The sequence below is a fragment of the Neolamprologus brichardi genome, chromosome 12 (assembly GCF_056152115.1).
Source record: "Neolamprologus brichardi isolate AB-2024 chromosome 12, ASM5615211v1, whole genome shotgun sequence".
NCBI lineage: Eukaryota > Metazoa > Chordata > Actinopteri > Cichliformes > Cichlidae > Neolamprologus > Neolamprologus brichardi.
The window spans coordinates 18,778,834-18,796,296 of NC_142115.1; the positions used below are offsets into that span (position 1 = coordinate 18,778,834).

At 40.1% G+C, this 17,463-nt stretch overlaps 1 protein-coding gene across 3 annotated transcripts; it reads left to right on the forward strand.

The window, feature by feature from the left end:
* Positions 1-7,393: 7,393 nt before the first annotated feature.
* poc5 (POC5 centriolar protein homolog (Chlamydomonas)) lies at positions 7,394-17,303 on the forward strand. 3 transcript variants are annotated; one of them, XM_006784138.3, is made up of 13 exons: positions 7,394-7,512; positions 8,103-8,186; positions 8,700-8,841; positions 9,578-9,688; positions 9,816-10,015; positions 10,860-11,036; positions 11,501-11,605; positions 12,023-12,202; positions 13,848-14,031; positions 15,485-15,618; positions 15,941-16,042; positions 16,181-16,351; positions 17,064-17,303. In XM_006784138.3, exons 2-13 carry the CDS (start codon positions 8,103-8,105, stop codon positions 17,196-17,198), a joined length of 1,725 nt encoding a protein of 574 aa, XP_006784201.2. In that variant the 5' UTR covers positions 7,394-7,512; the 3' UTR covers positions 17,199-17,303. The 3 variants fall into 3 exon arrangements, with proteins under 3 accessions (XP_006784201.2, XP_035761058.1, XP_006784202.2); XM_006784139.2 differs by having other exon boundaries at positions 7,397-7,453; XM_035905165.2 differs by lacking the exon at positions 17,064-17,303 and having other exon boundaries at positions 16,185-16,343.
* Positions 17,304-17,463: the final 160 nt, after the last annotated feature.

Sequence of the window (17,463 nt, forward strand, 5' to 3'; positions counted from 1 at the left end):
TACCAGGTTTGCACACACAGTAGCTGGTATTTTGGCCCATTCCTCCATGCAGATCTTCTCAAGAGCAGTGATGTTTTGGGGCTGTCGCCGAGCAACACGGACTTTCAACTCCCTCCACAGATTTTCTATGGGGTTGAGGTCTGGAGACTGGCTAGGCCACTCCAGGACTTTCAAATGCTTCTTACGGAGCCACTCCTTTGTTGCTAGGGCGGTGTGTTTTGGATCATTGTCATGTTGGAAGACCCAGCCTCGTTTCATCTTCAAAGTTCTCACTGATGGAAGGAGGTTTTGGCTCAAAATCTCACGATACTTGGCCCCATTCATTCTGTCCTTAACACGGATCAGTCGTCCTGTCCCCTTGGCAGAAAAACAGCCCCATAGCATGATGTTTCCACCCCCATGCTTCACAGTAGGTATGGTGTTCTTGGGATGCAACTCAGTATTCTTCTTCCTCCAAACACGATGAGTTGAGTTTATACCAAAAAGTTCTACTTTGGTTTCATCTGACCACATGACATTCTCCCAATCCTCTGCTGTATCATCCATGTGCTCTCTGGCAAACTTCAGACGGGCCTGGACATGCACTGGCTTCAGCAGCGGAACACGTCTGGCACTGCGGGATTTGATTCCCTGCCGTTGTAGTGTGTTACTGATGGTGACCTTTCTTACTTTGGTCCCAGCTCTCTGCAGGTCATTCACCAGGTCCCCCCGTGTGGTTCTGGGATCTTTGCTCACCGTTCTCATGATCATTTTGACCCCACGGGATGAGATCTTGCGTGGAGCCCCAGATCGAGGGAGATTATCAGTGGTCTTGTATGTCTTCCATTTTCTGATGATTGCTCCCACAGTTGATTTTTTCACACCAAGCTGCTTGCCTATTGTAGATTCACTCTTCCCAGTCTGGTGCAGGTCTACAATTCTTTTCCTGGTGTCCTTCGAAAGCTCTTTGGTCTTGGCCATGGCGGAGTTTGGAGTCTGACTGGTTGAGGCTGTGGACAGGAGTCTTTTATACAGATGATGAGGTCAAACAGGTGCCATTCATACAGGTAACGAGTGGGGGACAGAAAAGCTTCTTACAGAAGACGTTACAGGTCTGTGAGAGCCAGGGATTTTCCTTGTTTGAGGTGACCAAATACTTATTTTCCACCCTGATTTACGAATAAATTCTTTACAAATCCTACCATGTGAATTCATGGATTTTTTTTTCACATTCTGTCTCTCACAGTTGAAGTGTACCTCTGGTGCAAATTACTGACCTCTGTCATCATTTTAAGTGGGGGAACTTGCACAATCGGTGGCTGACTAAATACTTTTTTGCCCCACTGTAGATTAACAATAAAATAATCTGACGTTCTACAAATGTTGGGAACGCACTGATTATTCTTGTTGGGAGGCAATTCAGCGACTCACACATACAGCTGGAGTACTGGGGACCCCTGCCAGAGGCTTGTCTGTCAGTTTTAACAGATCTGAACCATAATTAACTTAATCCTTGTCCAATACCCCACCTCTCCACCAGGTTTCATGAACTTTGGTGAAGTAGTTTATGTGTATATTTGCCAGTTCAACAAACAAACGGCACTGAGAATGAAGCCAAACAGACACACAAATAAGCACACAGTCCACATCACCAATACATTTTTTATTCAACCCTTTTTATTGCACTAACACACTGTTGTCTTACTGGCATCAACTGTCACCACATTATCTTAGCCAATTTGATTTTGGTTTTGATTTGATGTGCATTAAAATAAAAAGAAGTGCTGTGACAAATTGTCTGGATTGTGTAAAACTGATTTTTAGCTCTTTACCAGTCTTCACTTGGATCACTAATAGGGCAACAATGATGGGGTCAGGGGATCTGATCAAAGTGATTCCCCTGTGAGTGATACTCAATGGATTCCTTAAGGGTACCTTACCAAAATCTTCATGCTTTCCTGATGATCACCAATAAGAGCACAGCAGATAAATCGTATGTTAATTGCAGTGGATTTTCAGTTGCCAGGAGTACTGTGTTTTCCTGTAAGACTGAAGTTCCTTAAAGGAGTGCAGAGGCACAACTCCAGCATAATGAACTCAGCAGACACATGATACAACACTGAAATCTGATCACCTGCAGCCATGCACCGGGAGCCAGAGATACTCATACTAGTGCAGGTCATAATTTCTGATTGTCTCTCTTGTTCTGTCACATTCTCTGTCAAACTAATGCTTCATGAACAGCTTACTCTGGAAAAGACAACACAAATGGGAAAAGGGTTTCACACTTTAGCATCGATCCCATATCTAAATACACTCTTAACTGCTGTACACAATTTTGCTTAAAATTCAGGTTTCACATTTATTTTCATTTCAGCATCCCATTGCTGGTTTTTACTTCATTTACAAGCTGCTAAGCTTAATTTGACAGTGTGAAGTAACCTGAGCAGTGAGTAAAGCCTTTGAATTCCCAATGCAGTTTAAGCAAGAGAAATGCTAATTTCTTTCATCTCACTAAAGACCACAGAGGGACTAATAGTATTGATGAACACCACACAAAGGGTGTGCAGTCCCGTTATAATAATTACATAACCGATCACAGGCTGTTAAGAGATACCGAGGATCTTTAGATTAAGCATGATATAGCAACTGACAGTTCGCTGCTATGTCAGATACTACCCGCAAGTGACTCCTGGAGAAAGTGAGGGAAGGGGGGAAAGAAGAAAAATACAGAGTGATGCAAGCAAAGGGATATTCAGCTTTTCAGTATTCACATCGTTTACAGCTGCAAATTACACCAGCAAAACCAGTGAGACACCAGAACACCGTCCACTGCAGAAAATATCTACAAGCAAGCTCTTTGATGTGTTACATCCAGTGCATCTAATTCTTTACTTTCATTATTCAAAAACTTTTTTTTTTTTAAAAATCAATCGCTTTTCCTGTTAATACGAAGGACATGCAGTGAATAGGACAGCCTGGTTGTGCACCGTGACATGTTTGTAATGCTGGCTATGCATCATGTTCAGGACAAATGACAGAGAGTAAGATTTTAAATGATCCACACACTGTGTACTGAAACATGCATAACACAAAAACGTGAAGGGGAACACATACACACACGCTCAGACACACAAAAAGAAAAGCCTCTATCCTTTTCCTCTGAACTTGATGATTCACAGAAGCAGTGACCTGGGGTTTGGGACACACTCTGCTTTTGATTTGGACTTGAGAAGCCCCCTCCAAGCCCCAAGCCATAAGACTCCATTTACCACTGCTGTAGAGCTGAGGAGCACTTAGCTTAATGTACGGGACAGTAGAATGACACACACACACACACACACACACACACACACACACACACACACATACACACACACGCAGATCCTCATGGATTTCAGTATCTTTTATTACAGAAAGCATGATAAAGATGGGGTTTTCCCTGAGCTTTGGACATTTACATGTACGAACAATAGATGTGAATTTAATAAGATCCCATGCTACATGTAAATACTGCCTACTATTCGTGGTAGTTATTAGAATAGTGCCAGTGTTGGACTTTGTCTTGCCTTTGCCTGGCCTGTATGCAGAGTCTATAGGCAAGGTAAGGGATTTTTTGTACCACTCTGCTTTAGTCTGATTTCCACTGACCAATCACGTTTGATCAGGCTTTCGTTGCAGGAAGGTAAGCAGTGTGTGTGGACAACAAAAGAGTGCTTACATTTGCTGAAATGAGTGTGTCAAACACTGACTTTTTATTAGGTTTCATAAATAATCTGCATTTGTAAACAATGACTACCATTTGAAACAGGAGGGTGCCCCAAAAACATGGCCATTGCCATACTTGGCTTGACTAAGCAATGGGTTCTTGACTGCCCACACTGATATTGACAAATATTGGTAAAAACACCCAACACTAAGTTATGAACTTCATCCATCCATTCATTTTCTGCTTGCCCAATTCAGGAACATGAGGGGGGCTGGAGGCTATCCCAGCTGTTACTGGGTAAGAGGCAGGTGACTTAGACAGCTCTATCCATCACAGGACTAACACAAGGAGGCAGACAAGCATTCATACTCATGTTCATAGCTAGAGCCAATTTAGAACTACCAGTTAGCAAGCATGTTTTTGGACTGTGGGAGGAAGTCGGACTACCTGGAGAGAAGCCACACAAAGAAGGGAAGGTAAAACAACAGGGTCATTGTTTAGTGACTACTTAACAAGGACACACGGGTTGACTCCACATCCTCAGCTGTAATGCTGCTCTGCTACATGTGCTGCAGACCGAGATCCTGAGACCGTTCGAAGAACTATGCGATGACACAACTGTTAAATTACGTCCTTATTAGTTCTGTTAAAAAATTTACTCGGCTAAATCTGTGAGAGGACAGCATCAAAAAGCTACTTCCAGCTGCTCTCTTGCCACAAGGGGCCGCTCATTAAGTTGAATTTTACACTAGATGTTCATCCTAACTCAGCCTCAATGGGAATTTGTAGAATTGAACCAGCAACTTTTTATTTGCCAAGCAAGATGAGCCAGTTATATTGTCCCATATATAAGTCTGATATATGGATGTAGTTACTGCTGCATCAGCTTTCCTTGATAAATTACACTGGAACAACTGTCTGCTGCTTATCTTCATCCAGATTATAACAGATGTGGACACTGATGGTAATTGCTTATGTCTTGTGGAGATAGAAGCCCCGGTTAACTGATTTAGCCGCCATCTTTTGCTGTCCACCTCCACCGCTCATCTACATTCATACTGCTGACCACTTTATACTAGATTCAGCTTTAGTCATACTGCAGGTATACGTTTCGAATTTGATATAAGAAAATCTGTTGACTTGTTGCATCTCATCTGTGTGTAGGTATGTGTTTAGAAGTGCTGGTGAATTTGCTACCTAGAGAGCAAAACAAAAAGACACGGATGTCATTGATAGAGAGATGTGATGGATTAGAGTGGCCCAAGGGGGAAGTCCCGCTCCATCAACATGTAATGAAAACTAATTTGAAAACAGCAGGCAGCGATGAATAACTCTAAGATGAGTTCTGGTAACATTGTCTTCAGTGAGAGGTCATTATTGTCTCATATATGGGAAAAATTGGTTGATAACATTACGATTGATGATAGAACATTAGTTGTTGTCTTCAGGAGTTATGGCTGTCTGTAAGTAGGTCTGACTGAAAATCGATCAAGGGCAGAAACAAATTTACACCAAGTTTGTAATCCACCGTTCCACCATCAGATGCAACAGATGAAATGATGCGTGCTGGACAAAAGAAAGGGGATGTAATACCATACATTTCTGCAATCTCTTAAATTTAACTTCTCTGGGGGGAAAAATAAAAGTTGAGCAAGGAAAGGCTTGGTAACAAGGTAAACATGCAAAAGCTCAAAACATTATTTTCTCATTTCTTTTCTGTCTACCTTTGCAAGGTCCTGGATAGTCTAACGCAGCTGAGCTAAAATACCAGAGGGAAGAAAGTCAAATGGATTGTGATTATTGTCCTGGAACAGATTGAACAGGCTGTGGGAGAAGAATGTGAGCTGAATCCCATTTCAACACACAAGCCCAGGTGCATTTCTTTTACTGAGAGGAAGGTGAAATTCACAAAAGGGATCTAAAGAAAGCATTTAGGTGGTAATACCGGGTGTAATCTAACCACTTATCAACAGTAGTTTATCACTTTTTTTTCTGCAGCAAAAGAAAAACATTTTGCAAAGAACGGAGATGGTTTCAAATAATTTGCCTAGATTTTAACTGTTGCTCTGTGTTAGTTAGATTAATTTAGATGTCAGACCTACACTTAACTTTATTTAATCTTATGCAAGATACAATTTAAGGGCATTCAAGGCAAAGAAATCGTGTAGCAGACAAGAAGAGCCTGGGCAGTATTAAACACATCTACAGTTATCTGCCATGTGTTGTATTGTGCATTGCAAAAAGATGGCACAAGGGTCTAAAACTCCCTGCTTTTTTTCCTTCTTTCTTTTTATTTTGCTTTTTATATGCAAATCCTGTCATTGTCTAGTCTTAGCCAGTCCTTGTCATTTTAACTTTCCCACAGAGAAAGACAAGTGCAGAAAATTAGGAATATACCACAGCATGACAGAAAACCAGAGAAGCAAAGCAACACCATGCTGGAATGACAAAAAAAAAAAAATCACCTCGAAAGAGAAACTGCGATGAACGCATCACTGAAACCTTTCAAAACATGTGAATCATCTGCTCCGAAATGGAAATAAGTAATCTGTGGGGAGTTACAGCTTCCTGTCATTCAACAGGAAACCTCCACTCCCCGCCGAGCAGCTAGGATTATCCTCTGCGCCTCACAGTTCTGGTTCAAATTCACAGCCTGCGTCAGCTGTCAGGACATGTAATAAAATGTGTGTGTCTGTGTGTACTGAGGGTTGCCTGTGCCAGGTCTTGCTTTCAGTAAGTACAGTATATTTGATTTGAAAATGTATTACATCCAAAACTGTGCGATTCCTCTAAGTCTGTTGTTTTAGGGGAAGATTACCAATGTCACTACTGCTTTCTTTTTTTTTTAATGTCAGGCTGCAGGTCTTATAACAATGCTGACTGGACACCTTCGGACAGTGAAGTACTCTGAGCCAGCTGGTGAGGAGGCTCTAGTCCAACAGTGCTGCTTTCAGCTCTGCCATGGCTGAGAGGTACCATATGTCTCCTCTCTCAGGAGTCCGTCCCAGGCTACTATTGCCAAGCCGTTAAGGCCTATCCCACATATGTGCCATAATACTGTTAAGTACTAATAAGTCCTCAAGTGGTTAAGGCACTGCTGCAATTCAGATTGTGAACCCTTGTCTGTATCTGCATTTGGGCTTATGAACAATAGAGAAATGACCACAGGTAAGTTCACTGGGTGGTGGTATTCCCCAAAGACCTACACCTTCCTAAGACAGGTGAGTTTACTTCCTCATGAAAATGAACTTAATCAGATAATCCCAGCTAACATCAGACTGCATTTGAAACACAATATGGAAACCATGTTGTTCTTTAAATGAGCCAATCATTTTTGTAACTTTAGCAAAGTGACCAAATCCGAAACTTTCTAGGGGCAATTAGAGTAGGTCTTTCAAGTATTAATTTTCAACCTGTCATAAAAGAAGAGGTCCTATTTGCCTCTATCACCATGATTCCTTTAGTTTAAAACCCTGATACTTACGGCACTGTGACACTGGAGGCTAAAATAAGTGTGAAGTAAATAAAAAATATTTTCCAAAATCACAGTAAAAGGTTTTGCACACCTTTCATATTTAAAACACAAGACAAGTAGCTTCGTTCCGCTTATCGTTGCCATAGGAATAGTTTAACCAATCAGAGGCGACATAGTAGGGCCAGTTAGAAAGAGTAGCCAATCAGAGAGTCTGTTGTTTAAGAGCCAGGCTTTTTGAAACGGCAAAGCAAGCACCTTTCAACTGACGACTTGTGAAACGGGCAAGCGTGGTACTTTTTATGGTTATATAAAATAGTTAAGTTTCCAAAAAGCGGCGCTACTTACAGAGGTAGATATACTCACTTCAAGTAGTTTAGATTTTTTATGAGCAGCTGTATTTCTGTCTCCACTTCTCCATTTCTGTTTTAGCTTTAGCTCTGATTTATTTAGCTAACGATGTATGTTTAACTCGATCAATTAATGCGCCTGTAAATGAGTAAAATATAGAAAAGTGTAAGGTTTTTTAAGCGTACAGATAAGCATATTCGTGGATTTCTTTGTGCATGAGGAAGTTTTCTGTTTACTCTGTGTGTACCTTCATTAGTTTGTAATGTAGAAACTAGCGTTTGGGCTAAAGAAACTTAAACAGAAGGCTTCAGCTGTGGCTTGAAATAAGTATTAAAGTTTCTTTTATAAATCAAACGCATCCAAATATATTTTATGTCCATGTACGGTTTGCAAAACATGAGTAGGTGGGAAACAAAAGAGTACCAACGACTATCAATAGCTGCCAAAGATAACGGTGGTGGCCATAGCTGAAATTAAAATAAATACTATATAGTAACATACCAAAGTAGGTCCCGTCCCTATGGCCAGTTATTGATAGCTCATGCTGTGTTATTAAACTAGCATTATGACACTGTATATCTCTGTGTTTAGATGTCCTCAGACGAAGAAGAACCAACCAGTCCTGTTCTCCCCAAAGACTCGGACCGGGGCAGCTCCGTGTCCTCTGAGCTTCAGGTGAACATGTGCTTTTATTTACACTCATAATTCTATGGAACCATGTTTCCACCACTGGAAAATTATTATGTATTAAAAGGAAATACACATCTATTTTGTTTTTGTATTAAATGGTAAAAGGACAGATTGTCTAAAAGCTGCTCTGAAAAAGTTTGGATATTAAATTCAACATTTTACACGGTTGGTGATTAAGTTTGCTGTTATCTGAGTCCAACCATTTGAATTAGTCTGCCAACCAAAATCGTGTGTGATATCAGGTTGCTTGAACTAGAACATTTTTAAGTGTGAAAGTAGTTTTGCTGTGTTGCAAGTCCAAATGGACACTGTTAGGTTGAGCAACGCTTTACATAACATGGTCTTAGCATCACTAGGTGTCAAAATTGAAGAGTCACGCTAAAATGTTGTAACCAAAATAAACAGACTTGAAACAATACACAGAAAAATACAAAACTGTAACATGCTTCAATTGATATTTGACCACCTTGTTCTTTGTTATTGTTTATCAATTAACAGGATGAGTATGAGGAGCTCCTCCGTTATGCTGTTATCACCCCTAAATTTGACGCGCTTGGCGTTCAGTTGAAGCAACAGAGCACCTCGCATCTGTCTGCAGCGGGTGGAAATAAAGATGGCACAAAGTTTCAACGCGTACCAGGTATGTTGGCTTCCTCCTGTATGAAGAACACTTTCATACACATGTCTGTGTAGGTTCACAGTCATCTAGGTCATGTTAGTCTAGAGAGCTTAGAAAAAGAGGCAACAAAACAAAACAGACACACAGTTCACCAGGACTGGCTGACAAAAACTGAATATGAGCCCTTCCAGACACTGTCTGCATCAAATGATCGTCTGTCAGAAAGGATTTGGCATCAAAATATGGAGAAAATGTGTGTGTGTATTTATCAGCTTTATGTTTTCATCTTTTAAACCAGTGTAAAAGGCTAGATATCAGTCTGTCACATTGTACCCCCTATCTCTTTCCCCTGCAATACCCACATCTTAAACACTCCATCAGTTTCCTCCCCTGTTGTGACTCTCATCTGAGGTTTAGTGCTTTAACTGTCACGGAGTAGTGCACGAGGATGTAGAAAGCAGACGGGCCAATTGGTAATGATCTCCTGGCACTCTGCCCGTACTGCTCTTTAGAGTGCAGGCTTTCTCTTCTCCCTCCCTGCAGAATTTAATTAAGATATTGACATAAATGCTTTCTTGGACAAGGAGCCACACTCATCTTATTTACCACTCTCACCTTCACATTTTCTGCTCTCAAGCTGTTTTTTGTTTTCTGACTTTTTTGGATTACATTTTTTAAATCAACCATTTTAATCTATATTTAGCCACATTTATCTATTCCTCTACCTGCTCACTGTAACTCCTGTATCTTCTTTCAGATTCTGCCATTGAAGCTAAGGATGGGAGGCACTCTAGCAGGAGCCTGAGATCATCACATGCCTCCCCCTTGATTGTTGAGCCACACTCGACACACTCAAGAGCCTCTCGTGGTAAAATAATTGTAAAATTTCAGAGAAACAAAATGCTTATTATGTGTAACTGTCATAATACTGTTTCATATTCTCAGCCATAGTCTGCCTGTCTGTCTGCGGTTGTGCTTTTTTTTCCCCACTCCAGCTGAGAAGATGGCAGGTCATTCGTCTAGCAGGGCATCACTGCTTTCAGATAATCCCTCAGAGAGGTTACAGGTGGCATCTGAGAGGTCCAGGCCAGATACCCCAGAACCCTTTGAGTTTGTTGTGACAGAGATGTTTATTTCAGAGGAGAACATAAACAAGATGGAGAACATTCTGGACACGTGGAGCAACAACCTGAAGGTTAGTCTGCTTCCACACAGTGTACAACTGTCCTTCACAGCCGCTCGGTTTCTCCTGTGGGCTTTTACATAGCTGCAAACAGCATTTATGCATAGACAAAGAAAATGTAATTGTGCTGTTTCTGGCATTTTTGATCATAATGATATTTTTCACACTTTTCCTTTTCTGCCATTGTCATTAGAAAGTTATACTGTGCCTGTGGTCAGATTAGAGATTATATAGAGGGAATGTATCTGAGCCTCAGGGTGACTTTTTGAAAAGGATGACACCTCGCTGCTCTTCATGGAACCGTTGACCTTTTAACTGTGTTTCCTGGAGACATTATTCTAAAGGAAATGGGTGTCTCCATGTGGGTGTCCATCCTGCCCTTTTCCTCTGATTTTGTACAGCTCATTCATGGAGAGCAGATGACAGCCAATCACCTGCTAAGCTGTGCAAAGCTTAATCTAGGAAAAAAGCAGTACCAGCCAGAATGAGAAGGAGATGTGGGTTGAATAGTACACTCGTGTGTTGAGGGAGGGGTTTGAAAGTTCTTCTAAACCTGGAACTACACATCAGAACTGTAAAATAATACATCTCTGGTGGAAAACTCTTACACTCTGTGCAGTAGCATAAATCTGGCTTAAGTTTGATGGACTTCAGATGTTTCAAGAACTGAGTCCAGCAAAAGAAAACTTAGAGATGAATTCTTCAAGATTTCTGTGTTGTGCAGTGTTGTGCATCTGTCTGGCACACCTGTTCATGTAATTTAAAAACAACTACAGATATTTGTACAGATGCTCATGTTTGCTAAAGTAGAGTAATGAACACATTGTGACAGCCCAACCCTCTATTCCCTAATTAGTCAAATGTGCTGACGGAGCTACGGAAGTGGAAGTTGGCCTTCGTTGAGCAACACAAGCTGGAGATGATGAAGGAGAGGGAGAGGCATGCAGCCCAGACAGCTGGCCTGAAGTCAGAGCTAGATAGCCTTAAACAGCTATTACAAACCTATGAAACCTCCAACCAAAGGAAAGATGAGGTGACTACACGTCTGTTTATTTGCTTTATCTAGTAAATCATTTAGATGTTTGTTATCGGGTAATTTTCAGAATAATTTGTCATTTATTTAATCACCTGTTGTTGTTTTTTGTTTGTTTGTTTTTTGTCAATAAAACACGAGAAAACTGTAAAAACACCCATTACAAAATCATGGACGCCAAGCTGACATCAACTAATGTCTCACCCTAGTTTCCACAAAGGATAATATTATATTTAGTGCAATGAAAGACTAAAAAAGACTTTTACATTTAAGGTCCTCATATGAGTGTTTTGTTAGGCCCCTATATACGTCTTTATTAATTAATTTGCACATTATGTCTTGCATGCCTGTGTAAAAACAAACAAATTTATTTTATTTTTTTATTTTTTTTAATTAAAAATTCAAGAAGCACTCTACTTCCTTCCTTTTTTAGACCAATGGGCTTGTTTTGTGGACTCTTTCAGGTGATCGGGAACCTGAGCCAAGTACTGGACAGACAGAAAGAAAAGCTTGAGAAGATGAGGGCCTTCACCCACTGGAGACTACAGCACATCGAGGCCAAAGAAGAGGTATGGTGTTTAAGAAGATTTCAAAACCCTTTGATATGATATTTTAGAAGTTGTTTTTGACATTAGAAATGCTCATCAAATAGCAAAACCCTTCTCTACCTTTAAATTGTCAGAGTAACAGAGGTTTTTGCTACGTCCAAACTGCTGGTTTACTAAATTTTGTGCTTTTTTTTTTTTTTTTTTTTTTTTTTTTCCCCCACTGTTGCTGTTTTTTCAATGTGAACTTTCATACAAGTGTTGGTGATTTACTTAACTCATCGGGTAATGCCATTCCTTAAAAATGACCAATTCATATTTTTGTATAAACCACGACATAAAATTCATCACGAGAACGAATGTAGCTGCACAGGAGTGACTTATAGACGTAATTATTGCCTTGTAAATATTACAAATCACAGCCCTGTGGTTCCCCGCCAGGCTCGTTCTTCTCAGGTGGCACAGCAGCACTACAATTTGCAGCTGAAGAAGAAGGTGTGGTTTGCTTGGCAGTCTCTGATCCAGAAACACTGGAAAGTCAAGGTGGAGAGAGCTTGCCGTTCAAGGGCTGAAGAGGTCTGCTCCCAGATGTCTGTGGAGTATGAGGCTAAGCTAGCAGAGGTCAGTACATGTGGGACAGTGTGTCTAAGATGAGGCTGTAATGCTCACTTCAAACTGAAACTCTCTGCATTTAAGTAAATGAGCATCCCACTTTTGTTAGTATATCATGGTAAATGGACTGGTTTTCAGCTCTGTTTGAGCACTCAGAGTGCTGTCTTACTACAAGCCACATTCACTCTTACAGACACATTCATACAAGCAGTTTTTTCTATGACTAAACACTTCAAACACTTACATGGATGCATCAGGTTCTGCAGAGTAGGGGATTGAACCATCAGATCATTATATAACCCACTCAGTGTTGGGAAGGTTACTTTTAAAATGTATTCCACTACAGATTAAAGAATACATGCCCCAAAAGTGTATTTTGTAACGTACTCCGTTACGTTACTCAATGACAGTAACGTATTCTGAATACTTTGGATTACTTAATAATATTATCATGCTTTTTACAACTACATGAATGTACTATTGCTGTGTGATTTATTACTGTTACTGAAATACCAATACCAACTAGATTTTTAAATCTTAATATAAAATGAGTAACAGTAGGGTGGACATTAGGTAAGGCTGCACTTTTTGCAGCGATCTCGTATAGAAAACTATTTCGCGTGTATATAAAACAAATATAACATATAAAACTGTGAAGGGACCTCTGGCTAATATGTCGGGTTCCGTGTCGGACTCGTAGCTGAAAACTAGCTTTACTTTGTTGTCTGGGTCAACGTTTCTAGCGAGAGACAGAGAGAGGCGTTGAAAGGCTGCTCCAACGGAACTTATTGTTTCGGAGGAAAACACGAACACAGTGTACAGTCGAGTTTTAATAGCTTACTTACAATTGGGCTCGTCAGGCACTCTCTTTTTGGCTGCAGTGGTTATTATTATATTTACATGCTTCCATCTCCTGTTTCGGGTCGGTTGCAACTCGTACTTTTCAACTCTTTTTCTCCCTCCTCGCGCTCACAGACACATAACGGGTATGGCAGTCCATTCTCCCTGCAGCACGGACTACACTGCCCATGAGGCTACATTCTTTAGAGCTATGACTGTAACACTCTGCCTATTGCCTTCATATTAAATCATTTTTGTGAATAATTTTTAAAAATATTTCTTCACCTCATTATGCGGGCTGCATGGGCCGCGAGATTGAGACACAGGCATTAGAGCCTCTTAATGCGTGTTTTGTTTGGGTTTCCACCAGCGTGGAATTACCAAAAATAGAGAGAGCATAGCCGAACATATGAAACAGGAAAAGACCACCGTGTAATCCATTTATTTCAATATCACCTTTTTAAACGGTAACTGTAATGGAATACAGTTACTCATGTTTTGTATTTTAAATACATAACGCCGGTACATGTATTCCGTTACTCCCCAACACTGACCCACTCTACCACCTTAATTACTGTTAATTACTTCTGTGTGCTCTCCAAATCCCTGTAGAGCACGTGCCGATGGAGAAAAGGCAACCAAAAATACATCCTACATAGGGCTTCATGTTTTCGTGTTTTTATTAGGCTGTACCATAATAATCAAATGTTTTTTGTTTTAAATGCACATCTTGTGTTTTTCTTCTTTTAAAAAAATAATTATATAAAAAGATAATTCAACAATTCTTTCTATCCTTTGCTACCTGTGTGCACAGCACTGTGAGGCTATAGAGCGGGCACAGGTGGAGATTCAGAGACTACGACTAGAGCGAGAGCGATATGAAGAATCCATGAAGAAAGCCTTCATGAGGGGTGTATGTGCTCTCAACATGGAGGCGCTCAGCATGTTTCACTCTACAGAAGGACGAGCAGAACAACCTCCAGCTCATGATCAGCATGGTTTGTAGTAAATTTGTGGCCTGTGGAGAAAAACATTTATCTTCGTAGAAATGTAGCACACTAAAGCATGTACTGCTAGGATGATATATAGACTGATGCTCTATACAATGTACCGTGGTTGCATCGTGAGCCTTGTCTCTGCGGTGTATTGATTTAGCGCAGTTTTGGAGATTGAAACGAAAAGACATGATGGAAACAGCATTTTTCCAATAGAGTGCAGCCATGTGCTATTGACGTTTGTTGAGATTTATGATTGAGAGGAGGGAATGGGGTCTTTGAAAGCCTCATTTAATGAAGTTAAATCTGTGAATATGCTCAGCACTGCGCAAAACGTACTTTGCACAGGTTGGCAAGCTTAATGTGGCAATGAAAAACTGGTTGATAAAATTTAAAACCCCTTTGAACCATGTTATGAATCATGTAATGAATGTTATTTAGTTGTATGTAAATGCTGGGAAGATCGGATTAAGAGCTTTGGACTATTACCTGACACTTCAGTAGAAAACCTTAAACTCGGACCAGCGGTGTTTAAAATGCTAGCATCATATGATTATCACCAAGACGTCCCACTGGCATGAGTTGGGAAAAATATCTCATCATTATATTTACACCACCTGTCGTCAGATTTGTTGTCTGAATCTGTTTTTGGTTTTTTTGGTTTTTTGTTGATACCATGGCTTCTGGACTTGGATCTTACTATCTTTAGCATGTAGAAATGAAGCCTAGCATGGGCATCTGCTCATCCATCTGCTTTCAGGTTTAATGAGTCTTCCAAACTGAAATGTATGTTAATATGATGCTGTCAGCCGGGGCAGTTAATTGATTACCCTTTCCTGTTGCTTTAAAAATTTGCACTTTTTTTTCTCCTTTGGATTTTTTTTAAACTGCACATATTTATATATTTTATACTTTATAGCAGCGGTCCCCGGGCCTCGGACCGGTAGCGGTCCGTGAGTCATTTGGTACCGGGCCACGAGAGTTTCTGGCTCAGGGGTGAAATGTATGGTTTTCAGGGTTTTTATCGGTTTTCAGCGTTATTTTGTTATCGTTTTTATCGTTTACTCGGTTTTCCTTGGTCTTTTCACGTGTGTTATGAATAAATTTTCTTTTTTTCGGTACCGGTACTAGTTTTTGTTGTACTTATCCGCGACACCTTAAAGGCCGGTCCGTGAAAATATTGTCGGGCATAAACCGGTCCGTGGCGCAAAAAAGGTTGGGGACCGCTGCTTTATAGGACTTTTGCAGAAGTTATGAATCCCCAGGTCCTGCTACACCTGTGGTTTAAAATGGGTACTTTATGTGTCATCTGACAAGGAAGAGATCATTGAAATATCCTCATTCAAATACAAACTCAGGATTTCCAGTTTAAAAGGGGATTTTTGTGTAACTACAATAAAAATTAGTTATTACTGAGTCCTAATGACTCAATGAAGGTTTCTTTTTTGTGTCATAGTTCCTCTGCCTCGTGAGGATGAGCGTGGCTCCTCTGCCATGGCTCAGCTCCAGCCATATGCCACCTCTTCCACACAGTTCAGTCCAGTCCATTTTGACCACCCAGACCCGTCGCACAGTGAAGCAGATGATGTGGCAAGTCACTGTTAATTTATAATGGAAACACACCATAGTACAGTGTCTTTCCAAATCACTCGTGGTTCTTGAAATTTATTTATTGAATGTTAAGCATGTCCTTTCACGTGGATCATTTTGTTCTTTTGATTATTTATTACTTTATGTCGCAGACAATTCTGGCTTCGCATATAAATCATGTGATTGCCCTAAAAATGAAGAATTTGTAGAGAAGTCTTGAATTTCCTTTGTTATACTTTTTGTTTTAATTAGATGCACTATGACTAACTTCCTCTAAATCCCAAATCCTGATCCTGTGTTCACTTGTTGCCTTTATTTGTAGATGGGCTCTGGTGCCCCCGTGTCCCAAGAAGAAGCACTCCCTCCCACTACAGTGGTGCACAGCTCACTCCCTCTTGGGGGAATTGCAAGTTCCCACAAAAAGGTTAGTGTCAGACATATAGAGACAAACTACCAACAGCAGCTGAATCTATGTCCTGCTTTGTTGTCTGTACTATGCCATCTAAAGCTCTTCATCAAAAATCACACTTGTATATAACACTAAAAATATTGCTTGTTTTAGGTAGGTACTCGTGTCGTCACAGCAAGTCAACAAAAATCCTCAAAGACTGTAACGGCTCGTGTCACTGCGCGCCATGAGATCAGTAAGGTGGGACGTAGCAGCCTGCAGGTGATGGGAGTGGCTCCACCCATGAGCTCTGTGGTAGTCGAACGGCATCATCCTGTTACGCAGGTATGTGATGTGATGCATCGACACTGTTCCTTTACAAGTCTTGCAGTCATATACTTAGGAAACTTGGCACAGTTTTAGCTTCAAGGTCATGTTGTTGCGTATCTCGGACCACATCTAGCACAGCTTTTGCTTTTAGACTGCTCCCTCTAGGGTTTTCAAGTGACTTTGCACTTAAATTTGCATTATTTTTCACATCAGCTGGTTTCTCCTGGACCTTATAGTTGATGTCTGCATTGATAATCTGACTCTCGAGGACTCACCAGAGCACCAAAGTTTTATACTGGAAACTGTAGTTTGGTCTTTGGGTTTTAGCCCAAGCCCAAACTCTCATCACCAATAAAAATTCTGTCAAAAGAAAAAGATTTCAACAAAAAATTCAACAAAAGTTGATGTTTTGGGGGGGGGGGGTTTGGTCAGTGGTGAAATCTCAGTTCTCAGTGCAAATGGTGATAATCGGACTGATCTTAAAAAAATAAAATCAGGTATGCTGGAAGCAGTCCAGGGGTGCATGAGAAGATGCCTACAACATAGGAATTAAAACAACAGACTTTAATATTGTTGTGTTGTTTGATTTTTGTTTTTCTATAAGCAAAATCACTTAACTTTATAAAGGCACCCTTTATTTTTCATGTTGTTCAAATGCACCTTTGTTTATGTGAATTAGAAAAGCAATTTAAACTTTTTTTTGTTTGTTTTTTTTGCTTTCTTTTAGCTCACCATTGGGCAAGCCACAGCTGCTAAATTTCCAAGCTCCTCCCAAAAGGGCCACATGTCCACTGCAGGCAGAGCCTCCTCCAGAACGCACAGCAGCACCTGTCACACACACTCCATCAAAGTAGTTGACTGATGACACATATCTCAAAGATCTTCCTTAAGACCAGCTATGCAAAAATCCAAATTGATGGAATCTTCTGTCTTGATATGAAGGCCATTATATATATATATATATATATATATATATATATATATATATATATATATATATATATATATATATATATATATATATATATATATATATATATATATATATATATATATATATATATATATATATATATGTGTGTATATATATATATATATATATATATATATATATATATATGTGTATA

Excerpts from the sequence above, each read along its gene's own strand:
- poc5 (XM_006784138.3), top strand. The coding sequence starts at position 8,103 with ATGTCCTCAGACGAAGAAGAACCAACCAGTCCTGTTCTCCCCAAAGAC. Across the intron at positions 14,032-15,484 it reads TCCAGCTCATGATCAGCATG|TTCCTCTGCCTCGTGAGGAT; the intron begins GTTTGTAGTAAA and ends TTTGTGTCATAG. Across the intron at positions 16,352-17,063 it reads GGCATCATCCTGTTACGCAG|CTCACCATTGGGCAAGCCAC; the intron begins GTATGTGATGTG and ends GCTTTCTTTTAG.